This window comes from Megalobrama amblycephala, linkage group LG4 (assembly GCF_018812025.1).
Source record: "Megalobrama amblycephala isolate DHTTF-2021 linkage group LG4, ASM1881202v1, whole genome shotgun sequence".
Classification (NCBI taxonomy): Eukaryota; Metazoa; Chordata; class Actinopteri; order Cypriniformes; family Xenocyprididae; genus Megalobrama; species Megalobrama amblycephala.
In genome coordinates this window covers 11,700,813-11,726,397 of record NC_063047.1, presented here as the reverse complement: position 1 = coordinate 11,726,397, position 25,585 = coordinate 11,700,813, and the positions used below count along the sequence as shown (strand labels likewise).

General features: G+C 36.4%; 1 protein-coding gene across 5 annotated transcripts; it reads right to left on the bottom strand.

The window, feature by feature from the left end:
- Positions 1 to 398: 398 nt before the first annotated feature.
- trpm6 (transient receptor potential cation channel, subfamily M, member 6) lies at positions 399 to 24,861 on the bottom strand. 5 transcript variants are annotated; one of them, XM_048187530.1, is made up of 40 exons: positions 24,381 to 24,815; positions 23,847 to 23,931; positions 22,936 to 23,015; positions 22,764 to 22,802; positions 22,029 to 22,215; positions 21,710 to 21,923; positions 21,286 to 21,410; positions 19,631 to 19,802; positions 19,361 to 19,535; positions 19,129 to 19,252; positions 17,937 to 18,009; positions 17,745 to 17,845; positions 17,521 to 17,655; positions 17,372 to 17,425; positions 15,250 to 15,390; positions 14,926 to 15,042; positions 14,567 to 14,814; positions 14,161 to 14,389; positions 13,476 to 13,631; positions 12,651 to 12,752; positions 12,409 to 12,537; positions 10,254 to 10,502; positions 9,917 to 10,091; positions 9,660 to 9,774; positions 9,292 to 9,482; positions 8,381 to 8,513; positions 6,875 to 7,797; positions 6,710 to 6,786; positions 6,486 to 6,606; positions 6,063 to 6,106; positions 5,902 to 5,966; positions 5,791 to 5,813; positions 5,630 to 5,680; positions 5,482 to 5,547; positions 5,099 to 5,400; positions 4,004 to 4,086; positions 3,697 to 3,902; positions 3,546 to 3,597; positions 3,333 to 3,442; positions 399 to 2,667 (listed from the first exon to the last, which is right to left on the bottom strand). In XM_048187530.1, exons 2-40 carry the CDS (start codon positions 23,847 to 23,849, stop codon positions 2,600 to 2,602), a joined length of 5,658 nt encoding a protein of 1,885 aa, XP_048043487.1. In that variant the 5' UTR covers positions 23,850 to 23,931; positions 24,381 to 24,815; the 3' UTR covers positions 399 to 2,599. The 5 variants fall into 5 exon arrangements, 4 of the variants coding, with proteins under 4 accessions (XP_048043487.1, XP_048043488.1, XP_048043489.1 ...); XM_048187531.1 differs by having other exon boundaries at positions 24,498 to 24,815; XM_048187532.1 differs by lacking the exon at positions 24,381 to 24,815 and adding an exon at positions 24,131 to 24,320.
- Between the last annotated feature and the right edge of the window lie 724 nt (positions 24,862 to 25,585).

Here is a 25,585-nt window from a genome sequence, read left to right as displayed (position 1 = left end):
GATTTATGCTTAAATCATTTTTAAAAATCATTTTAAAATAAACTTTGAATAAATAAATAAAATATATATTCAGAGAACTAGTCTTATTACCATGCAGTTAGCGTATGGAATAAATTGGAAAAAATAAAAAATATTTGTATAAAAAAAATAATATTGTTTTTAACCCAGCATTTTTTAGAGTGTAGTTGGTTAAGTTTGATTCATAGGTTTTTGATTGAACTCACAAGCAAATTGCAAATTTAGAATAATTCACTTAAAATCATAATGAAATTGTATTAGTTTTGAATAAAATGCATTTAAAATATTTTCATTACTTTCTCTAATGTGTCTTGAGCAAGAAAAAGAAACTACTTCATTGCACATTACCCTTGCATAATCTGCATTAAAAGTAAGAGGGATCATAAAAATGTTGTTTTTATTTAGTACTGCTGTTCTAAAACAAGCCATTTCACATAAAATATGTTTATATAGACCACATGACCAAATAATAACTGAATTTACACAAAAGACCCAGTTCAAAATTTTACATATTGTTTCTTAAAACTTGATTCTTAATTACCAGGATGATCAAAAGCTTCTTGAGCATCAATGAATGTTTGCACCTTTCGTAATAGTTGTGTACGAGTCCCTTGGATCTCAATATCATACAGTCTCTGTTGGAAAGAGTCAGTGAAGGGTTTTTTTCTGAATGTTACGTCCATAGGGACGTAGGGACTCATTTTTTTTTTTTTTTATGAATTACGACTTGTGTATCTTTTTGTTTTTCTCCCTGTGTTTTTTTTTTTTTTCTTTTTTCTCTATGCTGCTCTTGCTCCTCCTGTTTGCTTGACAGGCTCATGAGTGCCACCTGAATCCTATTGCAGCTCGTTAGGTAGAGTATAAATGAAGCTGAAGACTTCCAGTCCAAGAGAGAGACTGAGGCTTTCCTCTGAGAGATACTACCATCTTCTGGTCCCAGTGCTGTTGGTTTCTTTTGTGTATATTTTGCCTGTAGTGTTCAGGTAAAGAGCTGTGATGTGTTTCAGCTAATGGGTGTATACTTAAAACTTTACAACAATTAAGTGGGCTTCTGTTGACTGGTTTACCTGAGCTGTCTGTGTTTCAGCTAATTTTTCCAATCCTGAGACTTGAGTGTAAGCTGAGCAGCATTGAGTTTTTCAGTTAATTTAAGAGTTATTTGTGAACATCAGTTATCTTATTTTGTTGTCTTAATTCTCTTGATATTCTAAGTCTTTTCTTTTTAGTTATGTAGGGAGGTGGATGCCTTTATTTTATTTAAGAATCATATTTTCTCCTGTTTATGCAGAAAAGGGAAATTGTGTTTTGTATTTTTATTTTGTTTTCTTTTGGTAGGCAAGTTATCCCTTAACTTTATGAATCCTTTTGTTTTTTATTTTTGGCCTCTCCCCTCCTAAAGTCTTTTTGTTAATTCCTACCATTTGTTTAATAAATTTTGTTATCTTTGAATCTTGTGTTACTGAGCATTATTGTACCTGCCCTGGGACCTGGAGACGGCAGTTCTCTCATTTTCTCCACGTTTTTTTTTTTTTGTTTTGTTTTTTGTTACATGCCTCTTCTTACCCCTAGATTTTAAAGAGGGGCTCGTAAGATGAAGAACAAATCCTGCAGGTTTTTCTGGAAAAACAGTGAGCAGTTTAACTGCTCAGGACAAACAAGGGACTCTTGAACTATCACAAAACATACATGGTTTATTTGGGTAAATTCAACTATTATTTTGACTATATATATTATGTAAAAAACAAGAAGCTTGTTCAGGGCAGTACTACATAAAAAGCAATAAGCAATTTATGATATCTCTTATTTTTATAAATTATTAACATTTTTGCAGATTCTGCAAGGTAAACTTGTGACCTCAACTATACAGAAAGGCTATTTTGAAAACAACTAAGTGTGGTAATATTTTAGAACTGAGCAAAGTGGAGTAAAACTATTCCTTATAAAATTATTAAATTTTTAAAGGTTTTATTTATTTCCATGATATCCTGGAAACAACTATTTTAAAATGCCCTGGAAATAGGTTTTGCATGACCATCAATGTATCAATGGTTTGAGCGCTTTGAGTAGACAAAGCAATTTTGAGAGAGCAGTCATTTGTTCACGTGATTGTGGTGGGTTTCAGGGCATTGCATATTATATTTTTATTTGTTTCTCTTTAAACATAAAAATATATTTTAAACAATGTACATTAATATAGGTACTGACATAAACTAATAAAAAAAAAAGCTGAAATAGAAAAATGTCAGTTCTTTGAAACCAGACGTCCCTTTTCAACTGCTGCACCACACATTACTGTTTATCATAAACAAGCATTAGCTATAAACAACACAAATGAATGTTTTGTCACCTTGAGCAGCTTTATATATATATATATATATATATATATATATATATATATATATATATATTTTTTTTTTTTTTTTTTTTTTTTTTTTTTTTTTTTTTTGTAAAAACTGCAAATAGAGATTAGAGAATGAATGTGATGTGAAGACAACGAGTTCCCCTGGAAACTGAGCTGTGACTTGGACAGTCTTTGTGTACCCTCTGTGGATATTGATAAAGTCTACTTCCAGGACAGAGGTTAAACTGTGCTGCTCATCTCATCAAAGGCAGGAACCAACTTCCTCTGGCTGCCGAAACTCTTCATATCTAAAAAGCCAAACACATTATACACAATTGCCATGCATATACATAATTTATCACAAAGAGATGCTTTTCTTAAGATCCAAAATGAAATTTGTGGATTGTACATTAATAATTTGTTTTGATTTGATGTGGTTCTTGGAGGGGACGCAAGACGAATAAAAAACAAAGCACCTTTGAAATATCAAACAAATGTGGCGGAGTGGTTTTCGTTTGTTTGTTTATTTTTTATCCCTGTACTTCTGAAGCAAAGCCTCCCTCTTGATACAAACAACAGGCATCTCATATGTCTTCCATGAGACAGTAATTAATATCTAATCAAAGTCAACACTCTCTAACGCACAAAGAACTATTAAATATGTAATCAAAGAGAACACTCCACATGCCACAAAGGAAACCACGCCCCTCTTCTGCATGCCTTTGCTGTCATGGAAATGAAATAATTTCTGCCTCATTACAATTTTTTCTAAACCTTCAGGCTTAATTAGACGGCTTTTCCTGTTCATTTTGAAGTTTGCTCTTTTCAAACGAACTATCAAATCACTTCTAAAGTTGGAAACATGAAGGTATGCCATGCGGACGTATTTGCAAGATCTGCCACTGCAGGAAGTAAAAAATAAACGAATACTGAAAGTTACAGCCCTCAACCTGTGACATGAGTGTTACCTCACCTGAGAGACCGAGCTTCTTACAGCAGGAGTTGCAGGTGTGCTTGAGAACAAAGCTCTGGATTGCATCATCACCCAAATTAGCAGGTCCAAATGCCATCTCTCCAGAGGAGCTACAACAAGAGCAAACTTCATTTAGGAGCAGAATAAACATTTCCCATTTTAGTAAATATATTTAAACATTTATGATGCTACATATTTGTTGTGCTTATTTACCTTTTATCATCTACTCTGATCAGTGAGGGGTCAGTGAGGTCCGCTCCCACGCCTTCAGCCAAAAATAAAGATTCAGCTCATCAACTTTCCAACAGAATCCATTTTCCAATAATAACAATCATACAAGCTCTTAGAGTAAATTTATCTATACCTTGTAGATCCAGCACTAGCAATTCCTTGTTGGTGTACTCGTATGTCCAGTGAGAGAATGCTAGAATTGCTTCCTCTAGACCAGAAGAGGGCGAGATCTCCTCTCCGGTATTATTGTTGTATTTCCTGAAATGACCACTCATGTTTTTCTCAACAGTCAACCACTGGCCGTCAGAGCGCCAGTGCAGCAAGGAGACATCCAGAAACCTGCACACATACACATGCTTGGACTTATATATACATAGTAATGGTAAAATCAACTTTTTATCATCATAATAATGCAGACAGAAAGAATTCATAATGCTGACCTAGGACTGTAGGGAACACTGCTGGGTTTAACTTGGTTGAAACGCTGCATGAGTTTTTGTGCTGCTCTCTGTTGTTGGATTTCCTACAGGTTGGAGAGAAATTATTATATAGAGAAGCAAAGAGAATAATAATTATGACTTATCAGAAAATAAATAAACATTAATGTAATAATAAATATTACTTTTAAGTGCTGTGTTTAAGTAATATTGTCATATAACAGTAATACTGTGAAATATTATTACAATTTAAAGTAACTTTTCTATGCTAATAGATTTTAAAAATGTAATTTATTCCTGTGATGGCAAAGCTGAATTTTCAGCATCATTACTCCAGTCTTCAGTGTCACATGATCATGATTCTAATATGCTGATTTGGTCCTCAGTTATTATCAATTGATTTTCGAGCTTAATTACTAATAATGGTTCTTATTACCAATATTGAAAACAACTTTTGTTACTTAATATTTTCATGGAAACTGATACTTTTTTTTTTTACATAGAATTTTCAAAAGAACAGCATTTATTTGAAAAGTATTAATTTCTTTCTCTCTCTCTATTTTTTTTTTTTATACTTACCACAAACTTTTGAATGGTAGTGTATTATGGTTTATTTCCACAAAAATGTTAAGCTGCAAAAACTGTTTTCAACATTGATATTTCTTGAGCACCAGATCAGCATATTAGAATGATTTCTGAAGGATCACACAACACTAAAGACTGGAGTAATGATGTTGAAAGTTTAGCTTTGGCATCACAGGAATAAATTATATTTAAAAAACAAAACATAATTAAAAACAGTTATTTTAAATTGTAATGATTTGTAATAATTGTAATATTTTAAATTCCATCAAATAAATGCAGCCTTGGTGAGAATATTTCTTTCAAAATCAAAAAAAAAAAAAAAAAAAAAATCAATTATTCCAAACTTTAGAATGGCAGTGCATATACTGTACATATACTGTCTGTAAATGATAGGTGATGATCAACAGATCAATAAAATGATCAGACAATAAAAGTTACATAACTGCATCAATTGCAGAATTTACAGTTTATTTACACATCTGTTCAAAATATTTCAAAATGTCAAAGATGTACCCGCAGACAGAGATGAAGTGAAGTGCTAATTGGGAACACTTTCTGCCAGATGCGAACCACCTCTGGCCTGAAGGCTTTGACCACATACACTGAGCCCAGCTTTAACACATCACCCTCAGCCCAGGTACACACCACCTTGGTGGCCCTGCGCAGACCCCCATCCAGCACCTCCTGGTGGGCTAATGGTTGAAGAACAGCTGTACGTCCATGCTGAAGCCAGGTGGAGATGCTAGAGGACCTATCTCCAATAGAAGACATTGCTTCTGTCTCCTCCAGTGTATAAATACAGACCTCAACGCCACCTGAACAGAGCAGAGGACATTTGTGAAAAGAGCCAAATCTGTCTATTACTGGTGAAATAAAACCATGGTTTGATTATTTACCCAATAACGACACAGGGGTAAATGGTATAGAGTGAGCCAGTCTCATTAGGTTGTTCCTCTCCATTGCTGGAAGGAAATAAATAAATAAATAACCAAAAGACATCAACCATATAAAAAAATATATAAATATGTTTAAGGTAATACTCACCTGAGTAATGCTGGCCTAAATCATCTGTCAGTTTAAATGTAGAGCTCCTTACTAACATCAGACAAAGAGAGAACACAAAACACATATCCTTCAACAAAATCAAACCCATGTAATTTACTCACATCATAAACTGACTTACAATATAAAGTAAGTACAATTACCTTCTTGTGTCATACTGCTTACCCTACAAGAAGTAGAGAAATTAAGTGAATAGTTAAAAATGTTTCCTGTGATGAATTAAAATGTCTCATCAAATCAAAAAACGAACTTACGAGGGCCTTTGACTGATAGACCTGGCCCAGCTGCTTAGAAGTGGCTGCCCGGGACTCACAGTGTTCTGAGGAGAGATCATAACACACAGCCAATCAAATGTCTCACAAACAGGGAAGAAATCAAATCACCTTCATGATATGAGCACTACAGGTGAACTTACCAGCCATGATGGGGCCAGTTTTGTGAAATCCACTTGGTCAACATCTAGTAAATAAAATGAAAAATTATCCCAGAGTCACTTTGTGGGTGAGTGTCATTTCATTTCTGCCAGTATTTCCAGAAATAAGAAATAAAAACTAATAATTTCGAAAAGCAGATTCTAAGCAGACTGCTCAATTGCTTGAAATTTAACAGAGAGATGAACTTGGCTTCTGTTTTTAGAAAATAATGCCTTGTGTTTTTGTGACATATACCAGGGGTTTTGGGGAACTTGGAAAAGTTCAGAACAAAAATAAATAATGATAAAACAAAACAAAACAGGGGTTCCTTCGCAAGGGGATTATCATAATTCAGTGGTATTCTTGGGCATCAGAAATTTAAAAACACCCAATATTTCACTGTAAATGTATTTAAAAAAACATACTCAGCTGGGTTAGACTGACTGAGGTTCTGAATCTTCGTTCAAACAGGCCTTTTACTTTCCTCTTCCTTTTTCTGCGTGGGTCAAACTCATGCATGCATCCCCGCGTTTCATCTAGTTTTACCTAAGAGGAGACCATATGTCCATCACTAGTGCTACATGTAAGACCACCACTAGTGGACAACTTGCATACAATCAAATAAAACAGACACAGCAGGATGGCTTACAGTTTCAGGAGTTCCTGCTTTAGTCTTTATGGACTTTTTACCAAATGATTTTTGCCTCCTGAAGATCTTAGATAATCCTACAGAATACAGATAGACATAAACTGGTTATTAAACAGAAACTGAGGTTGTTACTTAGGACATTGTTATCAAGTGAATCCATTATACCTCTCTGGTCATGGCTGTGTTGTGGAGGCATCAGAAGTGTTTGTCTGCCATGCTCTGATGCTGCTGTAGTAGGCATGGCCATAGCCTCCACACTAGCTGAGAGTGAGCGGCTCTGCTCCAGATCAAAGGCCCATTTCCTGCCTAAAAGTCCTTGACGTCTTGTGAAGTGTTCGCCATCATCAAGCCTGTAGAATGCCGGGTTTCTGATCCCAACTGTTCTGTCTCCATCACTCTGGGAGTCCGCAAGCAGGAATGTGTGGCTGGAGGCTCTGGATATTGCGTGCAAGTCATCCTCATCGTCCTCTTCCTCCATAGACTCCTCATGGCTGGGTTGAAGCTGGAAGTCCCTCATCAAAGGCATGGTGGGAGAACTGGCACGTGATGGTTCCCCAGATCCCTTGTCCCTCCATCCAGTGCATAGGTGAGGTAAAGAGAGATGGTATTCCACTGATACACCTTCTTTTGAATCGCCACGCTGCAGGGGCCACCTAAAACTGTAATCTTCTTCCTCAGGGTTTGCCAACATGCATTTGCTCCTGACCTCAAAGGGTCCGACACTCCCTGGTGGCAACTCCAGGGAAGGACGCTGTCGGCCAGGCCCCAAACCTCGGAGCAGGGAAGGTGGCATACTCCGGTAATGCTTTGGAGATGGAAGCGCTTGGCTGGGCGCGACACTTCCACCAACGCGGAGACAGCAGCTATGGGACACTTGCTCATGGCGGCATGTAATTGGTTGGCTCTGACCAAGACGGGCCACTTCTTGCTGGTGATTGTCTGTGGCTGAGAGGAGGTTTAGAGTGTCTACTGCTAATGCAGACAAGTCTTGCAACTGACCCAAGTGACCATCTAAAGTGCGCAGATTGTCCTGGATGATATTGACCTTCTCAGCAACCTCAGCTAATATTCCAGCCATCTCTTCAGCCCTTGAAACAAAAATCATAGAAGACAAACTATTCTACTATTCCATTTAAGACAACCAAAAACGTTTGGGTCAATTTTTAGGAAATATCAGATTGCATACCACTGTTGTGCCAGTGACACACAATTGCATGTCCCATTACACCTGGTTGATAGGTCCTGTTCCAACATTAGTAAGAGTCTTGAAGATGTAAATGGATGGCTAAGAATTTTCTCCACTTAAATGAGAGCAAGACTGATGTTGTTTTTTGCCCTCTTAGCTCTAATCTCTAATTACTTGGGGCCCCTCTCTAGAAATGTTCACCCATATGCAAAAAAATTCTTTTTTAGCATCCCTTCATTGGTTACCAATAAGATGTTGGATTGATTTCAAGGCCCTACTATTAATTTTCAAAGTTTTAACTGGTCTAGCCCCCCTAATATTTATCAGATCTTTTATTCTACACCAGCCAGTTAAGGTAATAGTAATAGATTTAAATGGGAATTCAGATGCTTCATATACAAAGTTCAATCAATTGATAGATTAACTAAAACAAAACTGATGTAATTTCTTGCTGCATCCAAATGACTTCTGGGAGATGTACTCACTTGTCAGCTGCAGAGCGAATCCGGTTGATTTGGCTGCCTTGTTGACTCTCATTTTTGTCTCTGAAATATCCAGCGACACACTTCTCCTCAAACTCATGCAACTTCTTCAGATCATTGGGGGCCAGGAGTAATTCTGTAAACATACAGAACCAGCAATACACTTAACTACGTATGTGATATAAAAATGTACATAAAAATAGGATTTTTAAGAAACAACAGTATATTCTATTTTTGAATAGGATCAATAACAAATGTACATTCATTTTTGTGCAAAAATCAATTTGAGACTCTGAATGTAATTTTTTATTATTTTGTATTATTTTGTAGATTATTTTGACTATAGTGCAACTATAGTGTCTTTTTAATTTATTTCTTCAGCACATTTTTTAGAAATAATTTTGAATCTCTCCAAAATAACTGAATTGGATTGAATGGTGACTTGATTTGAAAGGTGATTTGATTTCTTCCCTGTTTGTGAGACATTTGATTGGCTGTGTGTTATGATCTCTCCTCAGAACACTGTGAGTCCCGGGCAGCCACTTCTAAGCAGCTGGGCCAGGTCTATCAGTCAAAGGCCCTCGTAAGTTCGTTTTTTGATTTGATTTGACTGATTTTCAGAACAAAAATGTACAGCATTAATAAACAGATCTGCTTCTTAGTCAAACTCTGATCACAATAATCATGCAGTGAAGAATACTGTACATAATTTGTAAGGTAAGGTAACATTCAACAAACAATATGTACTTTATTTGTGTTTGTTCTATTGTAATACTGAACATATCCATGTCTGCTGGAATTTTTTTTTTTTTTTTGTATTGTCACAATCCTACCTATGTGTGTTTATTTTGTAAGACATAACATAGAGGGCTATGATGGTTAATAAAACAAATTACATAAAAACACGCACTTACTCAGACCAGTTCTTCCACGTTTGGATGCCTTGGTGTGCTTTTGCCACATTGAACTGAGACACAGAGTCATGTGACTGAGAAGGATGAGAGGGGGTGGCAGCCACGGTTTCTCCTGATAGGTCATGATGTAACGATAGCGGTTATATTTCCACAGCTTACGGGATATGGAGCTCATGTCAAAGTAAACATTGCTGTGAAGTGGATAATAAGGCAAAGTAGGTTAAACCATCACAAAGCAACCAAGACTCAACAATACATCAACGCTGTAACACTCTTCCAATCTGGATGCCATGGCGTATATTAGTCCAAAAATTATCATCACACAAGGAAACAGATCAAAATATGTGAGTGAAAGATGAAGTGCATACTTGAAGAAGGCAATGAGTACATTGACCATGATGATATACTGAATAAAAAGGTAGACAGCCTGCAGGAAGGGGGTGAGGAAGGCTCCAGGGACACAGGTTTCAGGTTTACTACATGCTGGCAAAAACAAAAAAGATGATCACAATAGAATATAAAATAGAAAATGTCTTACAAATAAGAATAATAGAGTAAATCATAAACAAGATGTGAAGAGTGGCCTGACAACCAAACTGTGGGAAAAGGTTTTTGTTTTACTCACCATCAATTTCTCCAGCATACACCTCCCCAAAGATCATCCAGTAGGGCTGGAAGACTACATCTCTGAGCAGACTCCAGGATGGATCCTCATCAGGGGACAGGATAGACTTTCTGGACGTTCCGAAACTGACCAGCACAATCGCCATAATGACTACGATATAGAACATATTGCTCATCTGTGGGAAAAAGACATTAATTTAATATACAAAATATACATTTTGAATTATATTATCTATTATTGTGAAATACATCTCAAAGTTATAAAAGACCTTTTAATTCTGAAAAACATGGTAAATGTTTTAGGAAGACTTATTTACTAATACATTTAAATTACACACCATTTTGGTGATCATGGTCAGGTAGGGTCCTGCATGCTGATTCAGAGCAAACAGGTCCAGAAGCCTGACAGACCAGAAGATAAAATCCAAAGAGTAGACAATGTGACTGGCTAAGCGTGTTTCTTGATGCCACCGGAGGGAGACCCCGACCAGGAAGAGGAGGATGCCCATGAAGTCATTGATATTCCAGTACTCACTGAACCACACCTTCAACTTCTTAGTCAACTTCCTTGGCTCCAAAACCCACACCTAGAAAACACATGGAACCCATTATCATAACAACATATATCAACCTAATATACTTAATATGTCAATCAGTGGCTCACAACTGGTTGGTTATGAACCAAAGTTGAGTAGCAGGTTTGTTCTGAAGGGTCGCAGACAGCAGAGAAAAAAAATGGAAATAATTAAATGTTCCTAACAATCTAAAAGATCAAACACTCCCTGTTGTCATTCACGTACAATATTATGCAAGAAATCAAACAGTACTGTGTTGTGGCACAAAGTCATCTTTCACTTGGTAAAAGCTAGCCAATTTGACAGATACAAATTAATAGGTTAACTGACATGCATCCTTGATAATCAAGAACAAAACTTTATGCAAGTTAAAATAAAATATGACCCAGTCAAATTTAATAAGATTAACTAACAATAAGAATACGGTTTGTTTATGATGGTTACTGTGAATTATTATCTGTTGAGCACATGAACACTAAAATGACATATATGTCATGCTAATAATTTAGCATTTTGTTGGGCCTATGCACCTCACAGTAATATTAAGGATGTTTGTTGGAGCAGATACCCTTGTGGACAGAGCTACCATCCATCTATCTATCCTTTTTTGTATAATAAACAATTTTGTACAGTGTTGGATCATAATTTGCAATGTAAAATATGGGTCATTAATAAAAATTTAGGAGTAAATTCTATTCATGAAGAATCCCAAATATTTAAGAAATATCTTCAAAATAGCAGAATAGCCTAACAAAATAAATTAAAATAAATAATGTGCTTTTCAAACAAATGTCTTTTATATTGTGTGTCTTAAATCCTTACAAGTTATATGTAGTTGCATATTCATTGGACTGCTATTGAATATTATCACTATTTTGGTGCTGATTTAAAGGAAAGGACAAAAAATATACAGTACAGTCCAAAAGTTTGGAACCACTAAGATTTTTAATGTTTTTAAAAGAAGTTTCGTCTGCTCACCAAGGCTACATTTATTTAATTAAAAATACAGTAAAAAACAGTAATATTGTGAAATATTATTACAATTTAAAATAACTGTTTTCTATTTGAATATATTTCACAAAGTAATTTATTCCTGTGATGGCAAAGCTGAATTTTCAGCATCATTACTCCAGTCTCCAGTGTCACATGATCCTTCAGAAATCATTCTAATATGACAATTGTACAAAATATTTGTGTACAATATTTTTTTTCAGGATTATTTGATGAATAGAAAGTTCAAAAGAACAGTGTTTATCTGAAATCTAATCTTTTGTAACATTATAAATGTCTTTACTGCCACTTTTGATTGATTTAATGCATCCTTGCTGAATAAAAGTATTCATTTCTTTAATTTCTTAAAAAAAATTAAAAAAAAAAAAATTCTTACTGACCCCAAACTTTTGAACGGTAGTGTATAATGCTACAGAAGCTTTGTATTTCAGATAAATGCTGTTCTTTTGAACTTTCTATTCATCAAGGAATCCTGAAAAAAAAAGTACACAACTGTTTTCAACATTGAAAATAATCATAAATGTTTATTGAGTAGCAAATCAGCATATTAGAATGATTTCTGAAAGATCATGTGACACTGAAGACTTGAGTAACGATGCTGAAAATTCAGAAAATATCAAACATATAGTCAATGGCAGAACTCTGTTAATAATTCCCACCAATGAACTGCTGCTGAGTTCATAGATAACGGAGGATGGGGGAGTCGGACAGTGGCATTCTCAGGGTCAACTTGAAAACACATCCTAATCAGAAAGAGATAGCACCTTCCAGAAGACCTTTGGAATCCAGCTTGGTTAAGATAAGACTTTTGAAAGAAACATTTTATTCTTTAATTGCTCCGAACAGCTGCAAAGGGCACTGAGCCAACCATTCACAGACAAAAGCAGACATTGCATATTTCTTTTACCTCTCGAGCTTTCTCCGCTGCCATGGTCAGGATGTAAGTTATGACCAAGCACTCCTGAATGTTGGGTTTCTCATCCAGCCTCACCAACACAGTATAAGAGAACATCATGAGGAAACCCAAGAATGCCATCTGTGTGGACAAAGCAGATCTTCAGAGATGGAAGGCTGAAAATGGTGAAAGATGGAGCGAGAGGGTGTAATGAAAGAATGGGGAAAGCTCTGGGGAATTAAGGGGAAACCTACTGTGTGAAACCAGAATTTGACCACCGGAGCAGTATAGAAGTCATACACCTTTCTGGTCCAGGGGCAAAGACATCTGCTCCCTTTCTCCTCATCACCCTGAATCTAGAGAAAGACCACTGTCAATGTAAATTACACACTGTGCCATAAGAAGTCAAAGAGTGAGTAGTGTGTTAATAAGTTTGCAGCAGTATTGGGGATTGACTAACTGAGATTTGTGAGGTCATAGCATGACTAGTTTACCAGTTTTCAAAATAGCGCAACTTTTTCCAGTAACGGGTAACTTTTTTTCAGTAAGTAATAATGTGGCATTCCTGTGTACATTTTTTTACGTTGTATTGCGCAAACAGTTTTACAGCAGTGTGAGCTGAGGAAAGAAACAAACTCTTCAAACTATCCTCTATGAAGGGTTGTTCACACCAAGGATGAAAACTATAATGACAACTATCAGCCCTCTAGTGAATCGGTTCATTTGGACAGTTCAGGCAAATGAGCCAGTTGAATCGCCAATTGAAGTTCCTGCACAGAATTAACTAGGTTAGTTAGCGAGACAGATAAAGATTTAAATGTAGTTATTTATTGTATCTAGCCACTTCTCGTAAATAGCTTTACTGTAATTTATACAGCATGACCAGTGTAGTTTGATTTACAAATGAGTGGCTCTCTTTATTCTGTTCTTTTGATAAAATAGTCAGTCAAAAAGAGTGGTCAGTCTGAATCAGGCTAACAAACTAAATGGGCTCCCCTGCTGCAAAAACATAATTTGAGTGTAATGTGTCAGCATGGTCGTAAATGTATTGTTACAGTGAGTCTGTCTAGATTACTTACTGCATTTGCTGCCCCTTCTTGCTCTGATGCCCCAGGGCTTCCTGGGTCCCACCCAAACTGCAAGGCTTCCTGGGGCTGAGGAACATGGGACATCTCTGCCTGACTCTTAAACTCTAGCATCTGAATGGCCACAGGCATCAGAATACTGGCAATAATCTGGACATGAAAGGATGTGGATTTGGACAACAGCCATTAAAAAACAGATCTGGGTCACAAATATGCTGTAAAATGGTAAATGTCAAAAGAAAGAAAATAAAATAAATCTGTATATATGGTAAATCTCTAAATCTGTAGGCACATGGCTGCCAGCTTAACAAATATGTTTGAAATGCAAGTTATTTGTGTCACTTCCTTTCAGCTTCTAGGAAAGCTGACCCGCCTGAGTAATTTCTTAGTTTTATTTTTGCCTCTTTGAACCATGGAGCTTACAGCAACAAATGAAACTTCTGTAGTAAGATAGGGGGATTGGATCAAAACATGTTGCAAGCCAGACTTAAACCTGCATTTTCCAAGTAAACACCACCTTTAAATGCAATCAATTTCAACAGAGATTTAACCTTTCTGCAGCTTTGTAACTCAGAAAATTAACTATTAAAAGATGGTTCATGCACGCTAAGCTATATAAATTAATTTATGTTACTGAAGTCACACTTTTCAGACACAATTATCAGGCAATTCAACACACCTTGAACCAGGAGTTCTTACTCATGTTGAGGCGTCCCATCCACAAGTCTGTGAGGAGCATCTGAGTGCAGTTGTGAGCCACAAAGGGCCTGAGTCTTGAGGAGACTGCCATTTGCAGACAGGTGAAGTTACTCCAGTCCTTCATCTCCCAAGTCAGCAGCTTCATTGCCATGCGCTCATTCTCTCTGAAAGCCTGATCCAAGAGATCCACAGCCAGCTGTCCAAACTCTCTAAGAGATCAGTACAATTACATTACTTTTTAACCAGTAGACAAGTTTCAAACACAAAAACTTTAAACTCAGCATAATCTTTTGAGATACAGTTCCTTCTAATCCAATGTAATCTCCATTACATTTAGCACATGGAGTTTGTAATTAGCTTTGGAATGAGGAAAAACGCAAACTGACAGAGACTTCTTCTTCAGCTCCTCGGCCATGCTGTCACCCAAATTGCTCTCCTTGGCTTCCATTGCCATAGCGCGGTAGAGCTTGCAGGCTACAACCGCCCTGGCCATAGCCTGCTCTCCATGCTGCCACAGGAACAGAGCCATCTCTTGCCGATGCTTGAGCACTGCCCACACAAACAGGTCGTTAAAAGTGCATACAAAGTCGGGGCTCTGGGCTGACTTCAGGTCCTGAGGTGCTACCGCACCCTCCTGCAAAGACACAGTTCTGGGTGTTTTTAATAAATGGAATGATTGTGAACGTATTCGTAAGTGCATGACTCATTGTTGCGTCTATGAACAGAATGAAGAAGTACAAAGGACCTGGTGTCTGAACGGCTGAGCGGTTCTGTGGAAATGGGAGCGAGATGAGGAGGCCTCTGGAGTTTTAGCTGCTTTCCTGGCCTTGCTGAAGGGGCTGGATGTCTCCTTACCACCCTCCTATCCCAGATCAACATAGCTCATTACATTTATGTTAGATAATGTCTAAAGAAAATGAAAATACATGGCCAAAAGATTTCAAAACACAGAAATGTATGGTTATTGGCAAAAAATTGTATATGAATGAAACATCAGAGATCAATAACACAAACAACATACAATATATTTGTCATTATATAGCAGCTGGATGGCAGAAAGGAGGCAGACCTTAGCTGGGCTATGGAAGCGACTATACATGACTCTGAAGCTCTTGCGTGTATATGTGCTTCGATAAGCTCCACCAATCAAGTATTCAATCACCATTCCGATGTCAATTAAAGATATCTTATAAACAGCAGGCAGACGAGTCTACAAAAAAACACAGAAAATGCATATGGAAACACTTATTCTGGTCAAGGGCCCCTTGGTGGATCGACAAATGCAGCAAAAACTGAGTTACATTTTAAGCATGACCTACAATAACATGCATTTATTATCATATTAATATATGTTTACATACTGATGTTACATTTGCAAAGCCATTCAAATAATTATTATTAACATAAATACAAAGTTCTGCCATGAAACTCTAGATGGCGCAAGCTAATAGGTCCTTCAACTCAACCTGCTCGTAATCACTTCATTATCTATAGGACACAGCTGACTGGTCCCTGCTGTATCAGTAGCCAGTGAGCTCGCACGCTCAAACTTCAAACACATGGGTTAGCAGTGCAACTCGTTTTCAAAAACCCTCCACCTTCCCCAGCTCCACCTGTATAGATCTGATATGGGTAATTCATGTATGCTATATTGTACAGCAGTAGCATGTCTTACTTGCTCACAAGTCCCGTACTTGCTCTGCAGCAACAGCAGCAATAACCTACGGCAGCAGCAGCAGCAATAAAAGCAGCAGCAGTATAGCAGGGGCCTGTACCATGAAGCTGGATTAGCTGACTAGCCAGGTAAATTTCAGATTAGTTTGCGCCAATCCTGGGTTTTAGGTACCATGAAAGTAACTTGACTTTTAGCGGTGTTCATCGCCATGGTAACTTACGCTCCACGGCTAACCTGATTCAGGGCAGGTTAAGTTCTGCTTCAGAGATCAAACTGAAATTGGACCAATCAGATGTGAGCAAAGTGACACTAACACACCCAACGCAATAAAGTCACTCCCCCAGTTTCTCTTCCTCCAAATTAAAGGTCATTATATAGTAAAAACAAATATTTAATGATGAAATTGTCTGGTTTTAATGATAATTACCTAGAATTATTTTATGATTTATGTATGATTTGTATAATTATATGATCTATATTTTTATTAATCCATTACACACACGCAAGTTTAGTTTAACAGTTGTTATTTAGCATTTAGTTTCAATGAATATTAATATATATAGATCATATGTAATATAAATAAGCTGTAAATAAACTTTAAATATGACTACATGTGACCTTGTATGTTTGAGTCTCTATCGCTATATATTATCAACTATATAAACTAACTTCACAAAGATCATTTCTTTTATTTGTCCTCTTTCACAGACAAGTATTTTCCATTAGTGTGAATGCGTTTAAATTCTTCATTTTCAGCAAAAGAGTTTGAATGGTGCTGGCTCTCTCGCGAGAAGTGAATCAGAGTTCATCTCTGCTGCAAGGCATGTGATTGGCTGTTCACCACTGATGTCATGCATTCATGTGCATGCGCTCCACAAACTCAGGATCAAAGCCTGAGTTGACAGAGAAAGTTGATGATCAGCATCATGGTACCAACAAAGCCAGATTGGAGTGGTTTGGTTTTGTCAACTCGAAACTAATCCTATAACCCTGAGTTTGTTCATCTACCATCATGGTACAGGCCCCAGATCTATTACGCCAAGACCAAACATTTCAACATTGTCATACCCGTTACCATGCCAAACACTCTATATAGTACATATAGTATATATTTTGGGGTTGGTAATATTTTTTATGTTTTTGAAAGAGGTCTCTTATGCTTGCAAAGGCTGTATTTATTTAAAGGTGCTCTAAGTGATCCTGGTTGGAGTAACTTTCTGTTGACTTTCGAAGTGTTGTCAAACAAAACAGAGGCTAGCTAGACCCCTTTAGAGCACCTTTAATTAAAAAGACAGTAAAGAGAGGAATATTATCAAATATTACTATAATTAAAAATAACTGCTTTCTATTTTAAGATATTTTAAAATGTAATACATTCCGAAAATGGCAAAGCTCAGTTAATTAAGTTATTTTAATATCACATTTTCGTTTAACAAAACAATTTACCAACTGACAACCCTTGACCTATGAAATTCACAATGCAGAACAGATTTTTAAAGTTTTACTCTACACAAACCTGTTTGGCATCCTCAATGATGTGTCGAAGGAAATGATCTGATGAGCCTTTATGCTAGAAAATACAAATATAGTCATCATAAGAAGGATAAACAGATACTCACTTATATCAGTGACAAAAGCTTCATGTAAATGGTAAATGAGAATTACTATGTTGTAGAGCTGTTCCAGACGAGAGATGGTCAGGAAGTGGTTCATGGTCATGCCGTTTTCAATCAACAGCTTCACAAAACTGACACGATCCATTACAAGTGCATCCAACATGGTCTGCTCCAGAGATCCCACCTACAAAATCCAGTGCTGGATTATACACATCTGTTCTAATTTATAAAAGCCTTAATCCTGGCTGTAAAATAATAACTTGTTTACTGTACCTGCCACTGTTGTCCGTACACCAGAATGTGGTCCTTTGCGATATCAGCCCTGTCCCAGGCCAGTGTGATACTCAGCTGCTCCTCAGGGGAAGCTCTGGTACCTGTATTTTCATTTTTTGAGGGAATTACCACATTATTCATATATACATAAATAATATGATCATTATTATTATTGAGCATTACTGTACATACCTCTCAGTGATGTAGACAGGATTGCAACATCTGCCTCTTGAAGGTCCTCAGATTCTGAGTCAAAAATGGTGATCTAAAATGAAAAATTGTTGAAGTTTGACCACAATAATAATAAAAAAAAGTCCATAAGTTGCACATAAAAAAAATAATTAATTTTAACCAACTGAGATGGTCAGCATTAAAACAGATTTTTAAACTACTGCCACTACTGTTGTGTCGTGTTCAATATAGCCAGCAGTTATTTATTTTGTTTGGTATTAATATGAAACCACCAGCATCCCATGCCAATATATAAATGCATGTAACACTATAAGACACCCAGAGGAGATGTTGTTCTCTTAACATGCCTTTGGCATTTCGTCTTCACATGAGTGATTCATACCCAATCAAAGAATCTGTATGCCTGGGGACCAAATTAATCCCTTCTACTCGATTAATATGGAAATACGTTTCATGCGCCATCATTCCAATTATTCTGTTCTCTCTCAATTTAGAAGCTCAGAGATGTGGGATGGGTGTGGTAAACTACAACATTCCGTTTGATGAAGGCTTAGCATCAGAGCTTTCGGCATAGTGACAGAGACCGATACACAGCAGGCATCTTATCACACAAAACAACCAGTGTTTACCGCCAAGTAGGAGGAGAGAGGAAGAAGAAGACGGAAGAGGTGGAAACAGCCAAAGAAATGCAGAAGGGGATTGGAATATGTTGCACTAGGTTCACAGTTTAGAGGAAAAGAACTTTGCTGATGAGTGAGGAGTTCAAGATAGTTAGAACTGAATAACATTTCCTGAACTGACGATTAGAATCTGAAAATAAACTGATCGGTATCTCCTGAGAGTGGTGAAACCAAGACGGATGCCACTATTTGAAATGACTGAGTACATTTTTTTATTTTAGCACCTTATTTTAAAAATGTTTCTTTGATGGGTCAGAACATTTTGGTGAGCACATAATTAAAGAGATCAAGTAATCCATTATCATCTATCCAGTGAAAAAGACTAAAAAATTAGGAGAACATTTACAGACAGATTAAATAAACACTAGAGTGATCAGGATCTAGATATGAAGCTTATTACATTTTAATTCTGTTTAGCCGTTATTCCATGAATACTTGACAGATGAATTCCATAATTGACCAGTCAGAATCAAGTATTCCAAAAAGATCTAAAATAAGGCTATTTAACTTACAAGCTCTCTATGTTCCATGCATTCCATAAGTATGTTGAAGAGTTCGGTGGACTCTGGTCTCTCCACACCAAACATATCCTGAATCCTCAGCAGGACATCCTCTTTAATATCGGAATCTAATTTTCTGTGACAAATATATGTTCACAAGCCATACACAGAAACAATGGACAAAATACTCATTATAATAGCACCTAAACTATATCAAATTCATATACATTTACGTCAGACACACCTGTCTATAGCTGTTTGTTTGTGTATTAAAGCCAGCAGGTCTGCAGCTCTGCCTGTTCCCTCAAACACCAGCACAGGCACAGGAGAACTTCTGTGCACATACTCCAGCACCACAGAGAGGATGGCAGGACCCCCCTCGACTATAACACACACTAAAGGCACATGCTGAGGCAGCCCTAAAATGGACACACACAAACACATCACACATGCACATATCATTTAACTTAAAGACAGAGATCAAAAACAGTTGACACAGACTGAAAACACTTACTAGGGTGGATCTTCTGAAAGTGTATATGCCTTTCCAGTCTCTTCCTCAGGTCTATTTGACAACCTGATTTACCCATAGTCCCATCATCAACTAACAGGAAGTGCGAATGCATGCCATTCAGACTGGCACGTTTACTCAGAGGATTACCCAGAGCCTGGTAGTGCCTCAGAACCTGACATAGGACCATAAACCCCAACATCAATATAGCAGACAGGAATAAAATGCAGGAAATGATAATATAACAAAATAACATTTAATAATAATTACAATACTAGATGCAATCTAGATGCATTACAACACAAAGAACAACTGAACACAGAATATTGTCGTTTTATTACACACATCCAAAAGTCTGAGGCCGCTAGTGAACATTCTCTATTGAAAATTTTTATAATTTAATGCTTTTTGTCAAATTATATTATCAGTATAAACATTTAAGCAAAAAGTTGAATTGAATAATTCATATTTCAGAATATTTGGTTTGTCCCCATTTTGCACTAAAGACAGAAGGACATGACCCGCTGTCTGGTCGGATTTCTCTGTCAGATAAAATCTTGAAAATGGGTTGTTCATAAGAAAGAAAAAAAAAGGATTCGGAAATCAGATTAGATCACAAAATCCAATTGTCAGTTTGTGTTGTTCAAAACTTTTTAGTAAGATTGGGATGCCTTTGATTAAAAAAAAAAAAAAAGGATTATCCTGATCCCAGTAGAAGGGAGGATTTCAAAACACAAAAATGTACTAAAACTTTAAAACTGGTCAAATCCTTTGTATCATGTAATATATACACACTTGTATTTTTTTATTTTGCTCTTTATTAGTTTAACTGTTAAAAGAAATAAATTAGATGTAGACATTGGGCAACCTTTCAAGGCTTTCAGTTTTGGTGCCATTAAATAATCCCCCAAACAGCTGTCAATATCAAACAAAAAATATATTTAAGTTTAAGTGTTTTTTAATCACTGTCTCTAAAATACATTGAAACATTCATCAGAGGTAAACCAGTTAAAAGTAGTTTCTAACCAAGTTTCTAACTTCCCTATTGAATGTATATTTGTTTGTTTTTGTTCTGAGTCACATGAGGGGCTACAGAGCCCCTAAAGGGACATGGTGATTGGGAGGAAAAATATGAGATGGGAGGAAAATGATTTTTAATGCTTTTGCGTTCTCTCAAGAAACTTTGCATTCACTCTCAAAACTTTTAAGTTATTTTTGAATTAACGCAAAGTTTCTTGGAGGAACGAAACTTTTGTGAGAGAATACAAAAACATTAAATATAATTTTTCTCCCATATAATTTTTTTCCATCATCATGCCCTTTAGTGCCTCTGTAGGGGTCTGGGGTCGGATTTCCATGTTTATCCAAATAAACTTTTTGAACAACTGGGCCCTGACGATCATGTTTTACAGTAGTATTTGAGAATGATCTAAAGAGATCTACTGCAACATCTGACCATTGATACAAAGAGTCCAATAATCAATGTCACAAATGCACTTATTTACTCAGTTATGCAGAATTTTAAATATTTGTTTTATATCATAACATTTCTTTGCTCCTCGGGATTAAATCTTATTTTGAATTCCACTGACCTCAGATCCCACTGTACTTTGCAATATAATTCAATAATATAGTGTAGAAAAAAGAAAAAAACTTACATCCCGGCCTATGAGGTCACTGTTATTCTCAATAATCCCCCAGGGTGTGATCCCTACAACATTCCTCTTCCTGTGGTCATGTGACCCATATATTTTTACAGCGTCACCAACATACTTAGACACACCTGGAAGCAAGGAGAAATAATATCCAGTTGTTCTTTCTATTGTTAACTAAAACTATTAAAACTTGTTTTCAGTAATTAAAATAAAGCTGAAATAAAAATAATTAATAAATATTAACAAATACTACAATAGTATATAAATAATACTACAATAACACTGATAAGGTCATAATGAATTATAGGTATGCATAAACTCTCCTTGATACCAAAGAAGTTGAACTTCACTAGAAAATAGTGTGATGGCAAACAAAAGACATTTAAAGCGCATTCCACATATACCACTAGCACTCATAAACACAAACCTGCATTGATCCCATCAGTCAGTATCCATGCTCCAGTGCTCTCTGTAGCTGTGATGAGCCCAGTGCTGAAGGCCTGACACACCCGCGGTGACAGAGGGAAGCTATCGGTCCCTCCATGCACGGAAATCACCAGCTTGGGCATCTCCATGTGCCATTCTCTCAGCATCAGCTGCACCAGCAGCTCTGGTGGAGTGTCACAGGACAGACGCACATACTGTAGAGAAAACAGCACTTTATTTACTGTGCATGATTCTATATTATATATGCACTGTTAATAGGAATCTACATGACAAGTTTTTTTGTCCATGTATGCACCAACCTTGGCACGACATGTGCGCTTTGTGCTGCCCTGGAAGTCCAGCGACCCGAAAGCATCGGTGGGGCTGATGCTGGTGTGCCGCAGCACTGACCACTCCTCCTCATCAGCAGAGTCAGGCCCAGGGCCATGTCCCAGCAAGCCAGAGTATGGACCCACATGCTCCGCGATAAGCCTCCCACAACAACATCTGAAGACAGAGATGACATGAGCCATGTCTCTTTGAGAATGTTGAAACTTCATATTTTCAGGTTTCTCACAGCTTTTGACCAGTGAATTACTATGACTTTTCCAGTCATGATTAGTGGATAAGGAATTTAATTATTTTATAGAGACTGCACTCACAAAGAGCAATATCCACACAATGAAATATTTTATGGCTGAGTATGACTATACGGAGCTCCGCACATGACACAGCAGAAAAAAAATAGGTATATCGTGGACACAAATTAACAATTTAATAAATTATGGGAACGAATTCTTAATCCAAAGCCACAATTTAACTAAAATGAACAAGATTTACTAAAACGAGAGAATGAATTCTTATATATACACTATATTATATTATATATATATATATATATTATATACATACACATATATTATATATACGCACGTTATATATCCCTGAATTGATTTCTAAAGAATTTTACAAATTTCCATGACTGAGCTTTCACATAAAACGAAGGGAAAAAATAAATAGAGAATGTATGTACTGATGATCAACATAAATACTACCTTACTAAGCTTTGGCACACTTGACACACTGGATAACACCTGCAAAACAGTAAAAGTTGCAATTCATATTGGTCTTTTAAGAAAAAAAAAAACTAAATTACACCTGATAAACTCACATTATCATCACTAAAAGATAATAAGTAGATATGAGAACCAAGATTATTAAGCACACCTGTGATGATCACGTGAGGCTGGCAGAAATTTGACACATTCTCTCTTGTTAAAAGTGGCCTGGATCCAAGTGTGTCTAGACTGAAGGGAAAACAGTTGTATAATGTTTGTCATATTATAGGCCTACTATTATGAGTTATGATAATATTATTATCATAATATTATCTTAATTTTCACTATTTATATAATAATAGGCCACTATTACCACGTGTGTTTTTATTTTTAACTATTTATTGTTAACTATATTAAAATTCATTCATTGAAATAAATGTGAAATAAAATATTAGAAAAAAAAGAGAAATGTTGACTTGGCAACTGACTGAAATAAAATAAAGCGAAGCTGAAGTATTACATTATTAAAACTAAAATTGAAATAATAAATTAAAGCTAGATAGGAATATTAAAATAACCAATACAAATGACATAAACATCACAAAATTAAATTAAACTGAATTAAAATGAAAATGAAAACTGAAACTATAAAAATTAAAGCTAATTCAAAATATTAATAAATACTATAATAGTTTATAAATAATACTAAAATAACACTCTTCAACCTGAATGCAAACTGACTCATGGGGACTCGTGTCACCGTGGAAACATAAATTGAGGTTCTCATAAGAAAACAAGCTTATAAAATGAGTTTTGTTTGTTTGTTTGTGAAAATGTAAAAATGCAGAAGGTTTTCTGTAATGCAAAGGTTTATAACCTATCCTATCCCCTTCAATCTCCTTACACTAACCTACCCAGATTAGTGTAAGGGGATAGAATATACATTTCGTACAGTATAAAAACCACTGCGTCTATGGAGAGTTCCCACAAAGATAGTAAACCAGGTGTGTGTGTGTGTGTGTGTGTGTGTGTGTGTGTGTGTGTGTGTGTGTGTGTGTGTGTGTGTGTGATGTAACATACCATTTCTCCTCAAATCTCCTTTACAGTAGAGTCAGTCAGTCATAAATACGTTCAGGCAGTCCTGAATACTTTCAGCGTTGCACATCTTTGCCAGACAAAAAACAATGCTTTAGCGTGAGGTGGAAAATTACTTACATACATCCTTTTCCGGGAATTATTAGGTGAAATTATGAGACTTGAAAAGCAAAATTCCTAACTTAGAATACCGCCATCTAGCCGAAGAAAGGAAAAGGAATAAAAGGGTGGAGGGTGTCCTCAACCAAAACAGTGATACTTTTACTTACTGTACTACAACCCGAAGAGCCATATAAACATATCATGTCAGAAATACATTCGTGCGTTTGAGGTCGCAAATTCTTCTAACTACGCATACAAAACAACAGTCCTGTGCGGAATGGGGGATGAGATAACTGAAACACAAGTTTTAACATGCCTTAGAAAAAAGCCCTCTAGGATATAACTTTTCGTTTCATTACAAAAGCCAGCTATTAGCCTAGCTGAGATAACACGCGTTAAGCTTAGCGCTTTATTTACCTGTGTAATAGTTTTGTTTTCCCAGTCATGCTTCCCATAACTTCAGCGTATTTTTATTCCAGCATTAAACGTGCATAATTGAAGAGGTGCGATTAGCTAGGAAGTGGGTGGGCTTACCAAGGGCTGTAAGTGTCGAGTGTGGACACGCAACTGGAACTTTAACTTGTTTCTTTCTGGGAAGCTTGTGCTTGTTCAAGAGAGACCAATTGCAGTTGCATAACATAACAAATGTAACTTCATTCTTGACTTCCTTCCAGTATCTGTTTCGAAATATTTTTCAGATGCCATGAGATGGAAATGATTTTTTTTCTCGCCTTAAGTGTTATATGATTTCGCACTGGTTTCAAGAGCAGCGGAGCGAAAAGGGAAAATAATGTCTTCGTGAATGACTAACTAAATGCGCGCAGGCTTTAAGGAGGAGCGCAAACGATGGAAAGACCGACGTCAGGCCAGACCTCAGTCACGAGATCGCATTTTGACAAATAAACAATGTTTAGTTATGAAAATGTTAATTGCGGCATAGTAAGTAGCAAACATAGTTGCAAGTACCAGTCATTGGGTTTATTTGCAGATAAGCTCACGATTATTTATATTTACAATACTATTATTAATAGCTAATAATTGTTTTAACACCAAATCCGTTCCATTTAGATGCTCTAGTGGCATGTAAATTGTTTCACACTGTTATAGCGCCTTCTTCTGTCCAAACAGGATGAAACGTTGCATGGTTCCGACCCTACATTGGCCCACCAAGTTTACTGACAGTTTGACGTTGTTGATCTTATCTAATATCTTATGAAATCGAATTGATGCATACATACACATACATATACATATATACATATATGTATATCAAATATGCTGTTGTGCACATATATCCATTTAGGCTCTTAAAAATGTGTATTCATTTAAACAATAATAAATAAAAAAAACTCACCTGGCATCAGAGGTGTGGAGCTTGATTCTCACATGCTTCCATTTCTGATTCCCAAAAAAAAAAAAAAAAAAACCCGAACGTGCCCTGTTGCCACGCACCACTTAAGTCTAAAACAAATTTGTCCAGTATACTAAATAAATGGAAAGAGGAAAACAAATTCTACACTGAGCTCAATATTGGGTCTTGAACAGATCCATAAAATGTCTCTAAAGAACTGAGCTGTTTCATTAGCTTAAACCCTAACAAGACTGCATGTTGTTTTCATTTT